At 42.5% G+C, this 21,520-nt stretch overlaps 1 protein-coding gene across 4 annotated transcripts in view; it reads left to right on the top strand.

Moving 5' to 3' along the window:
- ABCC3 (ATP binding cassette subfamily C member 3) overlaps nucleotides 1-21,520 on the top strand; it is a 47,539-nt gene that overhangs the window by 17,777 nt on the left and 8,242 nt on the right. For 2 of the 4 annotated variants that reach the window (XR_010467046.1, XM_013367197.3), the window contains exons 7-21: nucleotides 990-1,121; nucleotides 5,082-5,300; nucleotides 7,565-7,742; nucleotides 8,292-8,453; nucleotides 9,556-9,648; nucleotides 10,977-11,180; nucleotides 12,391-12,537; nucleotides 13,346-13,433; nucleotides 14,456-14,522; nucleotides 16,164-16,290; nucleotides 16,636-16,812; nucleotides 17,697-17,864; nucleotides 18,600-18,783; nucleotides 19,698-19,803; nucleotides 20,495-20,648. Coding sequence is in view for 3 of the 4 variants with exons in the window: in XM_013367197.3 (XP_013222651.2) it covers nucleotides 990-1,121; nucleotides 5,082-5,300; nucleotides 7,565-7,742; nucleotides 8,292-8,453; nucleotides 9,556-9,648; nucleotides 10,977-11,180; nucleotides 12,391-12,537; nucleotides 13,346-13,433; nucleotides 14,456-14,522; nucleotides 16,164-16,290; nucleotides 16,636-16,812; nucleotides 17,697-17,864; nucleotides 18,600-18,783; nucleotides 19,698-19,803; nucleotides 20,495-20,648 (2,206 nt within the window). In the remaining variant the exon portion in view is untranslated. Of the gene's footprint in view, nucleotides 1-989; nucleotides 1,122-5,081; nucleotides 5,301-7,564; nucleotides 7,743-8,291; nucleotides 8,454-9,555; nucleotides 9,649-10,976; nucleotides 11,181-11,734; nucleotides 11,874-12,390; nucleotides 12,538-13,345; nucleotides 13,434-14,455; nucleotides 14,523-16,147; nucleotides 16,291-16,635; nucleotides 16,813-17,696; nucleotides 17,865-18,599; nucleotides 18,784-19,697; nucleotides 19,804-20,494; nucleotides 20,649-21,520 lie in introns of those variants that run through there. The other 2 variants (XM_065034823.1, XM_065034824.1) reach the window with 2 other exon arrangements.

Raw genomic sequence — 21,520 nt, 5'->3', positions numbered from 1 at the left:
CTCTGAAGAGCAGTGGCAACAACTGGGGGATGGCTAATAAAGCGTCCAGCCTGGTTGTGGTTACCACGTGCTGGCGTATAACCTAAACCAAGACAGAAGGCTGTGTTTCACAAGATTAATTGTGGCAACCTTTCACCCGCCTGATGAGGCATTTTGTTTCCTGTTGAGGTCCACGACCTAATGCTTTTTTTATAAGGATGTTTTCCATGCAAGAGGGAAAGTAAACTGGGTTATCAGTACACATGATTACCACCAACTGATACTGCTGTCGAAAGGCGTGTGTATTAAAGATGCAAATTGGAGACTGGGCTTACTACTACTCCATGATAAAGCCGCGGAACAGCTGTCAAAGGTCGTGTTACGACCCATTTTTTTTTTCATAGTGGTTGAGGGTGTTGATGTTCATTCTTCCCTCCGTGTAACTTTATTGCCTTGGCAGAAGCCCTGTAAAGTTGTTTTTAGAAAAAGGGAGATCTTTCTAAACTTCCAGAGTTTTGAATATTTAGCTTCCCCATCGAGATCCTTGGCAACTAGATGTTTGTATCCCTTGACAAAATTCACCTTACAGTTGAGGAACTGTAGTTTTCAAAGAAATCTGATTTCCCTTTAACTTATGTGAGCTTCACTTTTGCATTTTGTTCACCTCTGACAATTATTCCAGATAGACTTAGCTGTTTTCACGTCTAAAGCTTCACTGTTTTTGTTCAACACCACAGTTTCATTCAAATGCTTCTGGTAGTTGGTTTTTATTGTCTTTTGTTTCTGAAGTGATGTTTTCAATAAAATACATGTAATCAAAACTACATAATGTCCTTCCCTTAATTGCAAACATCAATATAAGGAACAAAGGGAGATGAAGGTGTAATTATCACCCTTTCTGCGGAGACGTATCTTCTTGCTTTTGTTAGCTTAATAGTCCCAGAGTTACTGGCAGTGCTGTAAGTACTATTAGCCAAACTGAATTGGACTGTTTTTCTCCATATGTGCAGCATGGCAATTCTTGGGTACAAAAGGCCCCTTGAAGATAAAGATTTGTGGTCGCTGAATGAAGATGATACTTCAAAAATTATTGTGCAACAACTAAGTAAAGAGTGGGACAAAGAAAAAGCAGAGTGCAAACAGTAAGTACGTGAACAAGTCTGCAGAGACTGATCTGAGTTGTTTCAACATCAATAAGCTGCTCATCCCTGAAAATGAGTGGGCTAAAAATGCCACCTAACTCTTCAACCTATCTGTTCTTCATTCATATTAACAGTGAAATTTGCTTATTTTAATTAGTCTAGGCAGAGGCAGGAGCCCTCTGGGCGCTTGTGTGCCACCAACACACTTTTGAACCAGGTGCTTAAAATCTACGTGGGCAGGTTGTGCCGTTTACCACGTGGAAAAGGGCTGAAAATGTGTAAACAGAAGGGGTTGAGTTGGTTGGATTGTGGAAAATGAACAGCTTTCATCACTGAGGCTGTAGATATCTAACCCGATAACTGCATCCCTCCTGGGCACGTTAGAGCACAACTTTAGATACCATAAACCAACAGGATTTCCCCATCATGAGTTTTTCTGGCTTGACACTATTTTTAGCCTTAGGGCTCTTAGCAGTGAGCAATTCTTTACTCCCCAGCAGTAAAGATATGAAACTCAAAACATGTGAAAGGCAGGGGAGGAAGAGATATCCCACTTGAAGAGCTGAGACCCTGCTCCTGTTGTCTAGAAAGGTAGCAGTAAAAATCTCATAGTCTTTGATGGAACTGGGATGAGGATCAGAACCTGCATATAGTTATATCCATGCTGGAGAGGATTTCCTTTTTATTGCATGTACTGTCCTATTCTATTCTTAAGAAATTATCTATTGTGCAACTGTATTTCCTTCTCCCACTGGTTAGTGTCCAAAATGTTTCCAAACAAATAGATGTGATAATAGTGTGTTTCAAATGAAAAATGTCAATAAGGAGGAGGCCTGCACTTCCATTTCCTTTCATTGTGGAGATTTCTTCCCTGTGTGGAGGCTTTCCTCTGTTCTCTTCTGGGCGTATCCTTGCCAAATTGGAAAGACCCCATTATGTGATAATATTAGGAGAGAGTTGTAAGGCTCTTGGCAAGGCTAAATATGATGTGGAGAGTTCCACTTCGCGGTTGAAATTTGAAAGGTTTCCAGCACTAACACCAGCAGCTTCTACACTAAGCAGCTTCTACACTGGCGCTCTGTGTATGTGTGTTGTGGGTTTCCTTTTTTATTAATGTCTCTATTTTTATGGTGTGGAATAATGTGCATTGTCTGGGTTCTGGTCTTTTTGCACAGACATAAATCTTACTCCCCCAGGATTCTATATAGTAAGAGCGCAGCCATTGTGCACAAGTGCTGAGGGTCCAGGAAAACTTTTGCTAGGAAACCAGGAACCATGCCTGGAGTTTTGTCATGGGATTCATTGCATCTGGAAATTATTCATAGAAACTGGGGCCAGTTGGCAATGAATTTAACCATAAATTCTGGCTTGTATTAAGCTCAGGTAACATTTTGTGGTGGTTGTTATAATGATTCTAAGCTGGGGAAAAGAGGAAAACAAAGAAAATCACTGTACTCTAGATTGCTGGGTTTCACATAACTCTAAAAGCTTTGTGGCTCTGCTTATTCTTCAGTTACAGGTAGGTATTCTCAATTTCTTTCTGTCAATTAACATTAGCGGTAGTTGCTTGGGAGCTCTTGTAAAGTCTTTTTTCTACTCTTCTCATTAAATCTGCTCTAAACAAGCTTTTATGACATTAAAAATGCTGTGTCAAGTTGCACATGTGTTGAAAGTGTCATGGAAAATATTTGCAGCATAGGTAATAGTTTATTTTAGAAGACTTAATCAGTTGCAACTCTGACATAGCTAAAGCTTTAAACTTATTGCAATGATTATCACGTTTCTTTTGTTCTTAAACCTACAAAACCTATTTTACATTTTGCTTCACAGCTGTCTTGTGAATTACTGTTAAATAATTGCTAATAATTCATTTGCTACTAATGAGTTACAGGAGAGATCAGTGTGGATTGAAGTTGTTATTATAGATAGAAAAGCACGCAAAGAGTATTTTTCCTTTGCTTTTCCTCGCTTTGCCTGTATGGCTCAAGTTTCTACTCACTTTACTAGTAAGTGCAGTTGCTTTGGAGAAAGTTCGAGATGTGCTGGATGGAGGAGAGAGCTGGAATCTACTTTCCTTGAGTTTTCGCTTCTGAGACTATCCTCATGGAGGCAAATTGAAGATGCGGGGCCTTGTCATCACCGTTGGGAAAGCCACATGTTTTCCCGTGAGATAATCAGTGCCTATTATCTGCCCTGCTATAAATAATGGAAACCAGGCACATGCTTTTTGCTTTGATGAAAAGCTGGGTGTGAGCAGTCCCACACGCTGCCGAAAACCTGACGTCACCTAGACACCCCCAGTAAACACCACGAGTGCGTTTTCTCCCTTTGGGATCTTTGTGCTGCGAGACAACTATTGCGTTGCTGTTAGCTCACTGTAATAAACATTTTTAATAGCACCAAGCCAGGGGCGAAGAGTCTTGTTTCTTCAAATCCTTTAATGAGTTTAACAGCCTGGTTGCCAGAAAAATAAGGCACTGCTTATAAACTCTCCAGGTTTGATCTAGAAGGACAAAGACAACACAGTTTATTCTTGTCTGGGGGTGGGGGGAAAGGCAAATAAACAAAACTAAATTGTCTGGTTTAGGTTCCCCTCTGCCCTCAAACTTTATTGCAAAGAAATCAGAATTTGCCCGTGCCTTTGATTGAAAGGATGTGAACAAGTTTCTACCTGTGGACTGTTAGCCACAGTGATCATTTTGAATGCTCACGGGCTGTTGGAATTATTTGTAACTACAGCCAGTTCCAAAAAATCTGCACATGCTTTATGAAGAATCATAAATCCAACCTCACTTGGTAGCACTTACAAGCTATTTCTCAAATGCCTTCTTGTAAGTCTTCACTTTTTCTAGAGCCTCTCTTCCATCTGTCCCTTCTTATAAGGCTTATGTGCCCCAGACTAATTCCCTTCTCCCTGCTCCACCTGGACTTAACCTTCCTGGCTGACATTTAGGAAATTAATCTTTAGGTCCCATAGCTCCCAAGAAACAACAACCGTTCGGTCTTTGCTGGTAGAAAAACTGCCAAGCTGCTCTTTGAGAGCGATTCAAGGGGGAAATTATTTCCCAGAGCACCCCCTCTTTATTGATGGGCAACAGAAGTCAGGCACCTAAACCCCAGAGTTGCTTCTAGAACATTTCATCAGTCAGTCTCAAAGAGCTTTGCAGGAGAGGTCACTTTTGTTGGCTTATTTTGCAGATGGAGAAAGGGACGCACAAGTAAGAAAGGAATACAGCCAAACAGGGTTTAAATGCTTAAATTGTCACCTGTGTAAAATTTAGGCACCTAAACCCAAAGTTTCTGTCCTGGAAGAGCCTTGGACAGCTGCGATCCAGGTCTCGGAGCTGGCTCAGCTTTGGAGGTGACATGGATTGTACTCTTTCAAGTTTCCGGGAATGCAAAGCTCTGTATTTTGAGAGGGCTGTGCTTGCTTCCTCCCTTCGCTTGGCGTGTGGTTCGATGCCTGTCTCCCCGCAGGGATCCAGATGACTTCTCCAAAAGCAGCTGTGTGATCAGATAAGGCTGAAGGTTTAGTACAGTTGCTAATTGAATAAAGAATACAGTGCAGAAGGACTAGGTGAGGGTGTCTTTGTGATATGTAAACAGCAAGCATTAGAGGATTCCTTTACAAGAAATTAGAGATTTGAGATCAACTCTGTCCTATGCCAAAGGAAATCAAGCCTTCAACTCCTACTTCTTTGGGCCACGTTTTCTTCCCGTGGGGATTGGTTTTTCTGCCTTGTGGGGGACACCCCATAAGTACGGCAGAAAAAAGAAAACGAGACTCATTATGCAAGACTGGCCTATCCCTAAGCACATCTAGATCCTGTTGGGAGTCTTGCTGTTGGTCGGTGGCACAGCAAAGAAAGGAGCAGACTTTTAGATGTTACTGCAGTGCAGTACACGTAGGGCAATGACATTCTCATCGGTTGTTTCCAACTTCTTGTTTCATTCCCCTAGGAAAGAAGATGTGACATATATGAAGAAATCTAACAATGTGCTGAATCATGTTGGGGATGGTCCAGAGGAAGCAGAAGTTCTAATCAGAGACAAAAGGCACAACAGAAAACCTTCCTTTCTCAAAGCTTTGTTGAGGACCTTTGGGCCATACTTCCTAATCGGCTCCTTCTTCAAGCTGATACAAGACCTACTTTCTTTCGTCAACCCTCAGCTGTTAAGGTTGGTTTAGTGTGTGAGTAGTTTCTATGTGCAGTCCCTGTGGAGGCTTGGCTTTGGCACGGAGGATTTATTTTTGAAATGCACAACTAGTTCCCCTCACAGTGCTGCATGTGTATGCTCCCCCACCTTCCCGCTGAAATGCCGTAAAACAGGAGTTCTTTATTGTGAACTAAGCTGTGAATTGGGCAAGCTTCACTGAAACGCGAGATTCATAAACCGCCCATCACCGATAGACAGCTTTGAATTACAAATTACCTGTTGCTCCGTGCAGCAGTCCAAAGCAATTTCTCCCCATTTCTAAAGGATTATTTGTGAAATCAAAGCAAAGCACTGCTTGCTGGATCCAGTCGTCTCTGTACATGTGATACCCACGTGTATTGGTGGTGGCCGCAGCTGTAGTGTGACTTGATGCATAAATGAAGCGTGATGCTCAAGTATGTGGTGCTTTGGCCGTGCTGCTGTCATCTGGGAAAGATTTTGTACCATTTAGATGAGTTCATGTGTTCTTAGCTGTGCACAGCAATGAGAGTGTGCAACGCACAGTTGTGCTACTTTTCCATGTGGAAGAAAAATATGGTTCTATTAAAAAACAAATTAGAAAGATCGTGACAGAAGTGGTATGTCCTTAAACTCTCATTGTATGAGGAGCACCTGTACATCTCCAGAGGGACTAGTTGCTCAGCCTAATCCACAAAGGTATTTGCACAATCCCCACAGTCTTTTTCTCTTTTAGTATTATTATTGTAGTGAGAATTTCACCAGATAATCATTAACTAACAGTGGAAATACCCACATTTCTATCTAACAATTATATTGTATTTTCAAATCAATGGAAAAGCACATAGTCCTGGGAATGCATGGGGGAAGAACAGAGTTTGGATGGAGCCCACAGGTGAATGTGGGGAGAAGAGCCCTGCTCTTATATGAGTGTCTCAGTGTGGAGCTGTGTTCCGAGATCATGTTGTTCTGTGATATACTCAGAAATTTGCTAAAAAGTGGGTCCAACCCAGTATGGTGACATTTAATAGCTTACAATCTGTCTTCTTCCAGAGTCCCTAGTGAAGAGGAGGCAGCTGGCTTCCTTCTGAGAACACATTAAGTATAATCTATTCTGGGAATTTCTCAAGTTTGCATAAATTCCTGGATATGTTGTCAGTGATATCTGTAGGCATATGATGGGGAATTTCTTCTCAAGTCTAAATTCCTGCCGCGTTGGAAAATGCGCTGCTGGTGGTAAGAGAAGATGGAAAAGCCACGGCTGTCTGGCAGGCTGCACATAAGAGAGTTTGATGTTGCTAAGAAGATTGCTGAATCCCGTGCTGAGGCTATGAGGAAAAGGTTTTCCTGAAGCTTTCCACTTGCAGCATGAACAACTGGTGCAGTGCAGTAGGACGGTCTTTCTGGAGTGGAAGAAGAAAGATGTAGCAACCTCATGCTTCTAACGCAAGGCTTTGGAACCTGATCTGTAGTTTCCAGGTGTATTTTCCCCCCTGCAGGTTATTTGAACCATGGAGTCAAATCTCTGTTCTGCCCATATTTTGACAATTCAATTCTCCGGTCAGTAGGCTGAAATCACAGATGTGATTTTTGGGAATGCTGGATGTTACCATAGGTTGTTCTGCTTGTTTGCCACATGTCAGTGTGCAGGTCTCACAGGGAGAGCAGCTGCGTGTAGTAAGAAATGGCTTATTAATAAAAGATGATATAGGCAGTTTAATGGCACTGCTGTTGTACTGAAAAAGTAGGAGTGAAGAGCTCCTTACGCATCCATCCAGGAGGGTGTCTTTTAGTCTATTTTTTTTGTGGGAAAACACTCCAGGCAGAAGCACTCGGGCTGCTTGCAAAGGGTTTGGGTGAGAAGCTGGTTCCTCCTGCTTTACTACACGGTTGACTGTGTCCTGTCATTCACCTCCTGCCCCGGGGGGCTGCCTAGCAGAGCTCAGACAGTGAGCCATGTGTTTACACCATGATCTCAGGGGAAACCCAGGGTTTCTCATCATATTTCATTTTCTATGGGCTCATTTGCAAGTGGACTTTCTCACTGGCAAAGCCGAAGGTTTTGCTGTTGTATGTTTGCAATGTTGTTTGACTGAAATCGTTACTCAGCTTGCATCCTGGAGAGCTGTTTACTTTTTGTGGTTAGAGAGAGGATGTGGCAGGATGCCAGAGTTGCGAGAAGCTGCGATATGTCCCATTAAACTTGCTGCATGTTTTTTATTTTTGTTTCTTTTTTCCTTTTCCTTCCCTAATCTTCTAAAAAACAGTGCATTAATCAGCTTCATTAAGAACAAAGATGCCCCAGCCTGGTGGGGATTTTTGATCGCGGCTTTGATGTTTATCTGCGCCGTGCTGCAGACACTCATACTTCACCAGCATTTCCAGTACTGCTTTGTTACTGGGATGAGGCTGAGAACTGGGATCACTGGAGTGATATACCGAAAGGTAAGACTGGAAGCATTTAATGGGCTGGAACACCAGGCTGTAGCCCAGCAAGTGGCCTCCGTTCTCAAATACTTGGGGAAGAGGAGGTGTATTGGAGAAGAACAGTCTCTGGAAAGTAAAAGATTGTTTATTTGAAGAGTTTCTAGGAGTATCTCTGTCATGCTTTACAGAGTTTTCTAGTGATCAGCAGCAGCTTAATGTGAGTGTTCTGGGAGGTCACCAGACATATGACAAGCAAATACTGGTTCACTTTACATGCTTGGAAAAGGGATCCAGAGGAATAGTGTGCTTGTGCTGTGAGTTGATAAGATTCAACCAGATGTTCTCAGAATGCTACATACTGCTTGAGATAGAGGTGCTCACAAGCAAAACATTTCTTGAAGTCTTGTTCTTTGAAGATTAGGAATTGATGTAACTGTGAATTATTTTATTCTTGTTGGAGAGGCACTTTGTTGGGGGGTGGCTTGTTTTGCTAATAATTGATTACTTCTCTGTGCTTTTCCATATGTATCAAGGTTGTGAATCCACTGAATCTCTCTTATTTCTCAGTCCTTAGTCATCACAAACTCAGCAAAGCGCTCATCTACCGTTGGAGAAATTGTCAACTTGATGTCAGTGGATGCCCAGCGCTTCATGGACCTGATGACTTTCCTGAACATGTTGTGGTCTGCACCACTCCAGATATTTCTGGCTTTGTATTTCCTCTGGCAGGTACAGACATCATCACACTTTATCAGAATTCATCTCAATGGTGTGCAAGCTTGTTATCTTTTGTTAATTTGAGCCACCACTGCTTTTTTAAAAACTTACTCTTCTGGCCTGTAGTAAAATAGTTTGTTGTGGAGTACACAATCAATAAGTCTCTTAATTAATTATTTTGTTCAGCTGGTAGGTAAGATAAGTCACTTGAAGCAAAGGACAGCCTGTTTGTCTCCTCTGTCTCTACCACGTTTGATAGGATCAATCTTGGGCTCATCACAATGTTCTTTGTAGTTGAAACAAGCGAGAACTTGAGGGAAATGGTTTAAAAACCAAACCAAAAACCACCTGGACAAAGGAAATGTATGCCATCTATAAAGATTATATTACACCACATAAAGGAGTTTGTGCAAGCCACCGTGAAACAAATCTCGCCTGGAATAAACATAGTTTTCCCTTTGCTACAGTAAAGTTGTTTCTGGTTTACTCCAGGTTCAGTTTGAGCCCTGGCTTTCATCTTTAAAATGTTTCCGTGCAATTAATGTGTTTCACTGCGTAAAACAGTAGCACCAGCATAACCGTCCTGATTTAGACTCAAAAGCCATTAAGTTGCAGCAGCTTTATGAGTTACTGCCCTGCCGGTAAGCTGGACCCTGGTAGCAGTTTGTGTGCTTTTACTCACACTGAGGCTGCTGGGGTAATTCTGTAATTACAGCTCCCTGCTCAGAGATAAATCAATGGAAAAATTCCTTCTGTGTAGCTTATTTGTTCCTTTTCTACAGTTGCTCAATAGATCTGTATTTGCATTAGTGCAAGCTTACTTTCCTCTCCCAATGGGAACCACTTAACAGGTAAATGGCAAAGCGCTCTGCTTTCACCAATACTAGCATAATAATAATTCTAGGTGGATGCTGTCATGTTTTTCTGTCTCCTCATTAGTGTTCTGTGGAATCAGAACACTTCACTGGGAGGAGTTCAGCTTGTCTGTGGAAAACATTCATTAGTGAGGCAATGCACTTCTGTTTCTATAACCTGCTCTTGTTTTAATGCTCACCATGGGGAACAGCAGCACTTGGGTGCAACAAAAACTTACCTTTATTTTTTTTCAATCAAGACTTTAGGGCCTTCTGTGCTGGCGGGGGTCGCCGTGATGGTTTTACTTATCCCATTTAACGCTGCAATAGCGATGAAAACCAGAGCATTCCAGGTAAGGTCCCAGCAGAGAGGGTGACGTTATCTGAATTGGCAGTTGTGCTGTGAGAAACCAAGGCATCGCTGATTGTCCTGGCTGTTAATGAGCTGCTGTTTGCACCGATTAATTTATGAGCAAGATGGTACTGGTATATTTAATAGCTGTATCCTCTCAGATAGTTTTTCCATAGCGAATTGAATGCTATTTAAAGGCAAGGTGTGGCATTGAGTCAGTGGCTCTTCATAGTGCAGGAGCAGCTTCTGGGAACAGCAAGAAGTTTCTGAGTCTCCACATCCATTCACCCGGTACCTTCTTCTAGGAGTCTCTGGAGAAATGGCAAATAAATGCTGTTCTTAGGGCTGTGAATGGCTGTTTTCAGAGATGGGAGCTGAAACCTGGGAGCTTGTGTTTGATGCTAATAACCAGTGTTGATTTTTCACTGCTGCTGAGCTGGGCTAAATTTGAATTATTATCTTTAGGTAAAAGGATCTTTTATTCCTTTCTGTGTAGCCTTAGTTGTCTCTAGTCAGGGAAGGCTGAAAAACCAATATAATAGTGCCCTCTGGCTTTGTGCTGGAAAATCTAATAAGTGGCTTGTGCTGTGCAACCTATCAGATTAAAAAAAAAGATCAAGCTGTTGATGTATAAAAAGGAAAGAGTTGGAAAACGAGTATAAAGGATGACATTTAGGCACAGCCTTAGTAACAGAGCGGTATTATTATGTGCCTTAAAGAGACATTCAGACTTCCCATTAAATCTCTTGGATGCTGACATGTTAGTATTAACATTCCTTTTCTCCCTTGCCCATTCTAAGATGATCAGAGCTGCATCACTTGGGGAGTGTGTGTGTGAACACGGTTTTTCATTTTGTCCATACAGCTTAGTGGGTTATTTTTAAAAAAAAATAAATAACCGAATGAAGCACTGTATTCTAATGTATAGGAAAAAAAAATAAAGGCAGTTTTTCAAGGGATGCCATAAGAAATACAACTGTGCATATCAGGAAAACAATCTGAAGAAATCAAAGGAAGAGGTAGGGTAGTATTTTTGTGAAGTGCCTGAATCTTTCTTTAAGGTGGTTATGAAAATGTAATCCCTAACAGAGAAGATGAGTAAAAAGCTTTTATACTCTGCTTTTGAGCCATTTTCTTTGATTTCTGGTTTCTTTGGAGGTACAGACTTGCACAGTGAGCTTATTGATAACAGCCTGAATTTCTTTAATTACCTTTTGCATCGTCTTTAGTAATAGCCCAAGGACCATCCCAGCTGTGAGACAACATTTGGAAAACTCAGTTCTAGTAATTCCTGTGACACTCTGTCTCCTGTGTTTACTAATAACCCAGGTGGAACAAATGCGATATAAAGACTCCCGCATTAAATTAATGAATGAGATTCTGGGTGGCATAAAGGTGCTGAAGCTGTATGCTTGGGAACCATCGTTTTCAGAAAAAGTGTTGGAGATACGAAAGAATGAGCTCCGAGTTTTGAAAAAGTCCGCCTATCTCAATTCTTTGTCCACCTTCGCATGGATCAGCGCGCCATTCCTGGTAAATTGAATTTTCATGATTCTCTAAGCTGTACAAGTACATCCTTGAAGGATAAGTGTGAGACTTTCTGCTTACTAAACGTAATAAATGTAATAAAATGTAAATACTTTAAAGAAAAAATATTCACATGCTTTGAAGCAAAGTTCCTTGTTCTCTAAAGCCCCTTTGTTAATCAGTATGAAAGTATTTATTGATAAAGCCTGCCAGTGGAAGCTGGGAATAGCTGTGTCAGGAGAATTACCAACCACTTCAAAGTACTTCCCATAACAAATTGCAACTGGAATTTGAAACCTCAGAGGTATTTGTGAATAGAAATGTGATTGAGTCAGTCATGACGTCTGTCTTAAGCTCTCATTTCTACCTTTTGTGTTATGGTGCTCTGCTTGTTTTAGTGGGAGAGGGAGTTGTTAAATTATTCTACAACCTTAAAAAAAATAATTATTTAATATAAAAAATAAAGCCCAAATGATACATAGCCAATTCTGAAATGCTTTTTCCTCTGTTTTCTCTTTCCCTCTGTTTTCCACTTCATTGCACTGTGATCCCTTTTGCAGAAAGGCTTTTGATGAACAAAAACATTCAGATAAGTGCTTTGTCAAAAATATTCCGAGCCAAGTGTTCTCGAGATCAAAGGCCCAACCCTGCAGAAATATTCTTAACGGCTTCAAGATCCTGCGTCTTTCATGTTTCCTTAATGATAATGCACTTCCTTAAATACACGTTCCCGTTCCTATTCATGGTTAATTTTACTGCATAGGATGGTCCCTCCGCATGGATGGTCCCTGTTGTACAGTGAACCAGCAAATAACTTGGATTTTATTCCCTTTCCTGTAGTAAGTCTTGTTTGCTTAGCCTGCAGTTTACAATGGGAAAATTTGCTTGGGTGGAGCTGGAAATGCAGCCAAACCACAGCCAGATAACAGCTTCTCCTTTTTATTTACCTGAGTTCTCTAGTTCACCTCTTGTTCCCCCTGGTTCAGCTAAACGTAGCCATTAGGAATCCGAAAGTTATTTTTTTCTGCATGCCTTTTTTGTACCAACTTGTCAATGTGACTTGTCAATCTTAAAGCATGTTGATAAGGTCAGAAACAGAGAATTTGCCCAATTTTGTTGATACTTTTATTTCAAAGGTGCCTGTCAGGCTTGACTGCTTTTTAAAATGTCAAAATCTTACCTACATCTTGCAGTAAACTCACTCTCTGGCTTTCAGGTGGCATTGACGACATTTGCTGTATATGTCTTGGTGGATGAGAATAATATCCTGGATGCAGAAAAGGCTTTTGTCTCCCTCTCCTTGTTTAATATCTTAAAGTTTCCCCTCAGTATGCTTCCGCAAGTCATTAGCAACATTGCGCAGGTAAGGAGGAGCCGGTGCATAAGTTGTTCCGAACAACTCGAACAAAAAGAACCTCAGATGTCCCTGGGCAACAAAGATGATTTAGGGAGTGGAGCATCTCCTGTGTGAGGAAAGGCTGAGGGAGCTGGGGCTCTTCAGCTTGGAGGAGACTGAGGGGTGACCTCATTAATGGTTATAAATATGTGAAGGGTGAGTGTCAGGAGGATGGAGCCAGGCTCTTCTCAGTGACAACCAATGGTAGGACAAGGGGTAATGGGTTCAAACTGGAACGCAAGAGGTTCCACTTAAATTTGAGGAGAAACTTCTTCATGGTGAGGGTGGCAGAGCCTGGTCCAGGCTGCCCAGGGGGGTTGTGGAGTCTCCTTCTCTGCAGACATTCCAACCCGCCTGGACACCTTCCTGTGTAACCTCATCTGGGTGTTCCTGCTCCATGGGGGGATTGCACTGGATGAGCTTTCCCTTCCAACCCCTGACATTCTGTGATTTCTGGAATGCATCCCCCTGTTAGCTGGTTTTATTTCTAATACCCTTTCTCTGCTGCTGCCCCGTGTTGGCAAGCCTGACATCTGAGTAAGCTTGTCTGTGTGAATTTTGCTTCTCTCAGATGAACTCAGCTTGGCCTAAGAAATTTCACAGTTAAAAGCCTGAATCTCAGCATAAGGCTGATAGCTGGGAAATAATGAGTCACTGTTCAGGGAGCCCATGGGGTGAGAGCTGAAGCCATTCTGTACGCTGTCTATTTTTCAGTGCTAAGAGCATTAAGTCCTTATTAAATGAATGATAAAATAATGCCATGCTCTTTTCTTAGACAAGCGTTTCCCTAAAGAGAATTCAGCAGTTCCTCAGTCATGATGAACTTGATCCGAATTGTGTGGAAACAAAAGTAATTGCACCAGGTAAAGACATCAGTATTTTTCTGAACTATGCTAATACCACAAACATCTTGTATTTGTTTTGGACTGGTTGGGTTATGAAAAAAGAAAATAACAACCATAATCTTAGGTTAAAACAAAAAGCTGCTTCTTTGAAAATTATGTGTTTGTTGTTCAGGCTGGGTGCAAGTTACAAAATAAAGTTTCCCGCTATATTTTTGAGCTTTGGGCTGAGTTATTGGGCCTGAGTTTGCATCTGCAATATGTTGGATGCCAACAGCGCTGGATAATGAAGCGCATCCACTGACTCGGGACAGCAAGACCTGCTCAAACCTCTTGCATTGCACGAATGCTCGGGAACATTATAAACAGTTTTGGGGTTTTTTTTGTGTTGGAAGCAGTATTCTAAAATGAATAAGGCAACCAGGTGGTCTCAAGAATAAAGTGTGTTTTTTTATGTAATGCAGTTTGGTGACAACTGTGGTTTGAAACCCCTCCTGCGTGTGATGGTGTGGACAGAGGAGGAGGAGGGGTGGCTGTGTGGCTGTCATGCGATTGCTGTTACACGCCACCCCACCAGGAGGTAAAGAAAGCCGGCAGATCTGTCACTTGTCACTGTGACAAACCAAAAGCTGTGCAGAGGCAAATTTAATCTGATACACCAAAGCAACAGCACTCTGTGGTCCCCTACTGACTTGAAAGTGGTTTCTTAAGGAAAGTTGTGCCAACAGCTGCGTGGGGATTCTGAGCAGCAAACGTTGGGACCGGCCTCACCGGGGCAGGGGGAAGCAGGACAGATTTCCAGCTCCATCGGTCTGTAAGCACAGTCTATAGCTTAAGCTGCTATCTGTTATTTTTGCTCTGAATGAGCCTGTCTTGTGAGCCACAGTCATGAGACTGCGCTTCCCATGCCGGTAGGAAAGGGAACCGCAGGGTACACGAAGTGCCCGTAAATAAAGATTCCTCTGTCTGCCGGTCCCTCAGCTGTGCTGTTCTGTGTAATAACACGTCTCCTGCCTTCTCTGTTGTTGTGTTTTGTCATACAGGCAATGCCATCAGCGTAACGAATGCGACGTTCAGCTGGGGAAAGGAGCTTAAGCCATCTTTGAAAGAGTAAGATTTCTTTATGCACTTGTAATGCAGCGGCTTCCCGGTTTCTGGCTCCTGGGAGGTCTATCTGAAAGATTTCTAGTAATATCTGCGGGCTCACTTCTGGAAAAGGTTGTTCCCACACATCCCATATGTGCATCTCTGCTCCCTTTAAAACTTTGAGCTAATCCTTGTGATACTGAGGCTTTACAGAACAGCGCTGTAAGGCTTTAGCTCCGCGGTGGCTAGAATAATATAAGTTACCTACAAAAGGATAGAAAGGCTGTGTAAATTTCATAAATAGACTTTTTTTTAACTGAAGCATTGGACAAATCAAATTGATGTGATAGATTGTAAAGACAGTTGAGATGTCTTAGTTGGGATTTGCGAACAGTGGTCTGTTCTTTTAAGAGTCTTGTGGCAGTCTCATCCCTCTGGATGTACGTGGGCCATTTCCAGACTATGGGAGTGCATGTTTTGCATGTTTGCCTATTTGAAAGAATACAAACCGAATTTGCGTGGAAGCACATACTTCCTTATGTTATGCTTTGTTGTCAGATCAAAATCACAGAAACCTGGTAAGTGTTCTTAGATCCTCAGTCCAAGGAGCTCGTACTGCTGTGCCGAGTATATAATGTGAACAACTTAGATACCTACAAGCAAGAGGCTTAGAGTTCAAAGGAGCCAGTTTCTTTCAGGCAAACAAATCTGCATCCAGGTAGACTTAAGTGTTCTGGGCTTTATTTCAGAAAGAACCAACATCTTCAGCTCAAATTGCTAGCCACCGGGGCCTAAAAAGTATCTGGTGGCTTCCTAAAGTAGCAATAAGTCAAAACTCAGCTAACTAGAGGGAAAGAGTAATGAAGAAAAATTGTAGTGCTTTTGAGTTTTCCTGCTTTAAATGCTGTTGGTTGGTTTGTTTGTTTGTTTAAAAACAAGCAACAAACAAAAAAACCCTCTTGCTGTGTTCAAAACATCAACTACTCGCTTGGTAAGACTCCACAGAAGAATTAAAACCCTAGTTCTGCGTCAGGATCTGCGCCAACAGAAGTCTGGCCTGATTTCATTAGTGAAAGACATTTTGATGGCAAAGAGACTGTGTCCATCAGTCATTTCCAAATCAGTTCACCTTCAAAACCAGGACCTGAAGCACTACCTTTAAGAACATAGTGGGGAGAACAGTAAAGAATTCTAATTGAAAAAGTTTTTTTTTCTTGTGTCATTGTGAACCCTATTTACTAGCGCTGGAAATACAGTACTAAAGTGGTTTGAACATTTTCAGATGAGATATATTCACTCACTGCTTTCATGCAATTGCTCTTGTTTTTAAAATCAGAAAGCAAAAGATGTCTGGAAGATTTCTTGCATTGTTTGACTTCCTGATGGACTGATAGGACACAGATGAGGGTCTTGGAAGGCTTGGTACATATCCTACTGATTTAATAACCAACAGGATATTAATAGATTAATGCTGGGTTTCCATTTACTCCTGTAGTGCTGGTTACACTTGATTGTACACAAGAAAGGGAAGGAGAAGACCAGTGACCAGGCTGTGCCTGCTATATCCAGGCAGGCTGAGGTCAGGCTGTGTATTTCAGGTTTAAAGACCCATAATGTCTTTAGTAAACTGATGTTTAATTAATTTCCAGCCTGTTTCCTCCACAGTATAAATCTGTTGGTCCCCAGTGGTGCTTTGGTTGCCATTGTTGGCCATGTGGGCTGCGGGAAGTCTTCTCTGGTGTCTGCTCTCCTGGGTGAAATGGAAAAGCTGGAAGGAGAAGTGGCTGTGAAGGTTGGTGTTGTTTACGATGCCATTTAACGATGGTGTGGAAATGTGGTGCTTATTCCTGCCATTGCTCATAATGCACATCAGGCTGGAGAGGGAATTCTGTTTGCTCTTGTGCCAGCTTGTCTGTGTGTTTATTTGAGTTTTGCCCACACCTGTTCAATTGTTTCACATGAAATGACTTTCCTGATTCTATCAACTATACATCAGCCATTAGTACACGTGTATGTGTAACGTGAATGCGTATTAAACAGGAGCTATATCTGTGTGCTGCAGATCTTAATCAGGGTTCTAAGCATGAATTGCTTCTTGTTACAAGTCAGAGGTTTCCTTTCTCCCTCCACGTTCTAGGGTTCTGTTGCTTATGTGCCTCAACAAGCCTGGATCCAGAACGCCACACTGAAAGATAACATTTTGTTTGGCCAAGCTCCTAATGATGAAAAATACCAAAACGCCTTGGAGGCCTGTGCTTTAAAAACTGACCTGGAAGTGCTGCCAGGAGGAGATCAGACTGAGATAGGAGAGAAGGTACGGTTATTTCCCTTTTTATCTTATTTTTTTGAGTCTGACATACTTGGTGATTCCTGTTCTGTCCAGCTAAAGAGGAAACGCTGTGAAATCAGCACCTGATTGGGTTTGATCTTCACAGTGGCATCCCTACTACAATCAATACTGAAACATGTGGGGCAGTTTTGTGAAAGGCAATTGGACTTAAACTTGTTCCTAACTTAAAGCATGTGTTTCTCCTTGGTGCATAATTACACTTCTAACCCTGGGAGATCAGAGCATCCTCCGTTTGCTGTCCAGTTGTAAAGGTCCATCTGTCCAGAATACTTAAAAGTCCTTCCTTTTCCCGTAGAGATAAAAAGGGAGGGAACATATGGTGTGCGTCAAGTGAAAAAGTGATATGATCATCCCTTAACACCTCATTTTAATGAGAAACTTTTACATCTGTGATTACCAACATAGTTGTTTTTTTTTTTTCTTTTCATTTGCCGCTAAATTTGAGATGGAAATCGTGAAGAGGGGGGGATTTGTGGATTTGTGTGGAAGATGAGAGATGTGGAAGATGTTCCAGGTGCCTCAGCCGTGTTTTGAATGTGTGCATTTTACATCCCGGTTGATGGTCTTCCTTTTTATAGTTTTGCGTTTTCAACAGCTCCCTTTAGGAGCTTATTAAGCAAGAGGCTTATTCAGTCTCCAGATTGCTGGGTGAGTGGAAGTTTGGCAGCGAACAAACAGATTTAGAGGCGTTCTGTTCCTGTCTCTGGCTCGGAGTGAGTTATTCTCTTCAGCGTCTCATGTTTCAATTTAGCATCTGTGCGTTTGGCTGGGCGAGAGCCACGACAGGTCATCACCGTTGTTGGAACCGCGTTGCATGACGTGTTTTGTTCTCTCCTCTTTCCTTCCAGGGCATCAACCTCTCCGGCGGGCAGAGGCAGCGGGTGAGCCTGGCCCGCGCGGTGTACAGCAATTCCGACATCTACCTGTTAGACGATCCCCTCTCTGCCGTGGACTCGCACGTCGCAAAGCACATCTTCGACAAAGTCATTGGTCCAGACGGGGTGCTGAAAGGAAAAGTAAGCTGGCATTTAGATCCTCTTGAGAAATGCACACGAACTCAGAAACACGGCTGGGTAACAGGAAAGCTATTTCACCACCGAGGCTTGAGTGCTGAATCATTCCTGAACTTCTGTGTTTAATTGGCGACGTGGACACCTTTCCCCGCAGCAGAGACTCTGCAGTCAGCTGCTGTTTGGGCATGCCCAGAAGTGATGTGATCTACTCAGAATACGTAGAGGCAGAGACCTGCTCTGCCTTTTAAAATCCCTACTCTGAGATCTGCAAAAACAAGACATTTGCAGAAACTTGTAAAGGTTTTGTCAGCTTAGGAGTGCTGCTCGTTACTCAGTGCAGTGAGGAAGTTGTAGCAGTTTACTGATTTTACAGAGGTCTTTAGCAGTAGGCTATCAAATTGCAATCTCTTTTCTTCCCCTTCTGCTATGATCTTCTCAGGCTATCTCAGAGCTCAAGAGGAAAGGGCTGCAAAGAAAACCAACACAGGGGAAAGGGGGAATGATAATTCAGTTGGTTTGCTTCCTTCTGTGGTTATATCAGCACGTGGGAGGAAGAATAGTAAGTTCATGTGCTTATCTCCAAGATAACAAGGACAGTATATTTTCCCTGGAATTTCAGCTTGACATGATAATTCACTCCCAGTCCCAAAAATGTGGTAGTATTTGGCTTGCTGAGGAGTTTTAGTCCCCACGGTGACAACTGAGAGATGTGGGGTTTTTCTCTTTTTCCCTGTCCAGACCCGAATTCTGGTGACCCATGGCATCAGCTTCCTGCCTCAGGTAGACTATATAGTTGTCCTGGTAGATGGCAAAATCTCTGAGATGGGATCTTACCAAGAGCTTCTGAAACAAAACAAGGACTTTGCAGAATTCCTGCGGAATTATGCTCTTGATGACGACATCGAAGAGGACGAGCCAACAAGTACAGTATTCCTTTTTCTTGAAATGTGTCTTTTTCTGACAACCAGATTATAGATATTTTCTCTGTATAAAATGTCACTTGCTTCTTCATGACAACCTGGCATTTGCCTTTCTGTGCTACCCTGAAAATTATTGACTGTGTCCAGGTCTGTATTATTGATAAATACTTTCACAAATTTCTTTCAAAATTTCATGTGGCTTGCCCTAGAAAAAAAGCAATTCTTGTGTTAGAAATTACTTGAAAGTTATTAATTTATTTTACAATTAGCAAAATCAAGCTCAGCAGGAAAATGCAGTAGTCAAGAACAAAGTGGGCTTGCTATCAAAGGGGTAACTCAGAGTCTGTAGTTATATATTGTTGGATTTTTCATATAGCACAGTTCAAGCAACATTTTAATCTTGGGTTACTTTTCAGCTTGGTTTGGTTCTGATAAAACGATACGAGATTAAAGCATGTCGGTAAATGTTTCCTGTGTGCGACAGTGTTCCCACGCTCTCTGATGGCAGCACTGATCCTCTCCAGACAGGCAGGGGGACACGTGTGACATCTCCCAGCAACAGCAGAGCCTTGCAGCAGATCCTGACAGGACTGCCCCATCCCCACCTCATGCCCAGAGCACTCCCTAAGCGTGAATTTAGCTAGAACCGAGTATAACACCATCACTTAACATTTCTGATGTGCTAAAGGAATGTGATGTAAATGCATTTGGCAGCCAGCTTGCCTCACAAGGTCTTTTTGACTGAGTTAGGAGAAGTGATGCACAGAAGGGCTGTAAGCAAAACTATGGGGAGTTTATGCACTAAGATTTTCCTGCTGTGATATTGTTTTTCATGACTCTTACTTTGTACAGCCACCTTTTTCTGTGCTTTTCGCCTCCTTCAGCAGGCATTCTGAGATGTGATCTTGTCTTGCAGTGCTGGAGGAGGAAGAAGTCCTGCTAGCTGAAGACACCCTCAGCATCCACAACGATCTGGCAGACAATGAGCCAGTGACAAACGAGGTCCGCAAACAGTTTCTTAGGTAAATATGAGGTCCTCTTGTGTTATAGTCCGTGTCTGGGGTGAAACACATCTGAAGGATGTTAGTCACATACTGCCTCTTAGTCTGGGCTTTAGTTTCCTTAGTTTCCTCTTGTAAATAAATAAATTGGTTTAGTGTTCTTCGGAAAATAAATGTGAAAAACATGCAAATATCAAACATCTATTCCTACAATCCTTTTCTTAATCTGAACCGAACCAATTTCTTAAAGCAGCTCTCTAATTCTCAGGTAGCCCCACTGTGTATATTTACCCCCGCAACACCAAACTGCTACCAGTTGTATGATAAATAAACCCTTTGCATTGCGCCTTTCTGTTGGGAATCTTGGAAATCCTTACAAGTTTTCCTAACTGTACCCTTGGACGGTGTCAAGCTACTCTTGATGTGAAAAGAGAGAAGCACAGGGGTTGGTTTTGAAATGTCTGGCTTGCAATGAAGCCTCTAATGGCCTTTACCAAAGAGCCCCAGTCCTGGCACAGCCTTTGCTTGGAATTATATTTCTGGCATCACCAAACATTCAGAGGGTGGTGCAAGCACCCATAGCTGTGAGGGCGGCTGGCATGGGAACTCAGCAGTAGAGCTGGGAATAAATCCAATCTGCTGCATCCCAGTCTTGCCTTAATACTGCCACAATATGCCCTTTTTCTCCTAATGACTCTCTTGTTTTGACTAGGCAACTCAGTGTAATATCTTCTGAGGGAGGAGAATGTCCCAACAAAATGTCAACGAAACGAAGAGTCTGTGAGAAGAAGCCAGCAGAGCCTCCTCCGCCAAGAAAAAACCCGAACGAGAAACTTATTCAGGCTGAAACCACTGAAATGGGAACGGTATGGTTTGATTCCCCCCTTCCTTTTTCTACACTTACTCTTTCTGTTTCAAAAAAAATCCTTTTTATTCCTACATTGGATGCAGTTCTGTTAAACGTGTTGCATAAATCACGACTGCAGGCTTTAGGCGTTAATCTGGCGGCCAGTGATCATTCAGATGTGGGACTTTGGCAGAGGTTTCTGTGCCTGGCAAGGGCTACGTACTTTGGGAAAAAAAAGAAAAAATAAGAAAAATCCCTTCCAGCTCCTGCCAGAGTCACCTGATACTGCAGAGCACTGAGCTCCATCAGCCCTGCCTGAGCCGTGCTGTTGGTCTTTAAACTCTTTGGCTGGTGCTGGGTCCAGCTGGGTATCTGGTGACCGCAGCAGTGGTTGACACGAGCCAGCTGGCTGGTCTGTCCTGACTCCCGTCACTCCATCTGCAGGAGCGTTTTGTTGTTATTAATATGCTCTTGGGGACAAAAGGGGCAGCGCTCTTCCCTGAGCAAAGCCAGGGCATGAAATGGGAACAGGGAAAAGGAGAAGAGAGGGGGAAAACAGACGATGGCAATACAAAAGTAAAAGAAAGGGACAGAAAGGAGTAGGGAGGTTCTGCAATGAAAGCCCCTTCCCTCCGCTTCAGAAGGCTCAATGTGTCCTGTTTAGTCTGAGGTGCGTGGACCATGTCACAGACATGTAATTAACTGTTTCTGTGCATTATTTTAGCTTTCTAAGTCCCTAATCAACAACACTTGTTCTTTTAATTATTCCTACTTATGCTTTCTTTGTGACTGGGTTTTGTAGTCTCTGTCTCTTTTTGCTCCTCTGCCGTTTCGCAGAGAAGAGAGAGCAGCTTTCCTTTGTGCCACAAGCCTCATCTCTTTATGTTCCTG

This window comes from Columba livia, chromosome 18, assembly GCF_036013475.1.
Source record: "Columba livia isolate bColLiv1 breed racing homer chromosome 18, bColLiv1.pat.W.v2, whole genome shotgun sequence".
NCBI lineage: Eukaryota > Metazoa > Chordata > Aves > Columbiformes > Columbidae > Columba > Columba livia.
This window is presented reverse-complemented; position numbering and strand designations above follow the sequence as displayed.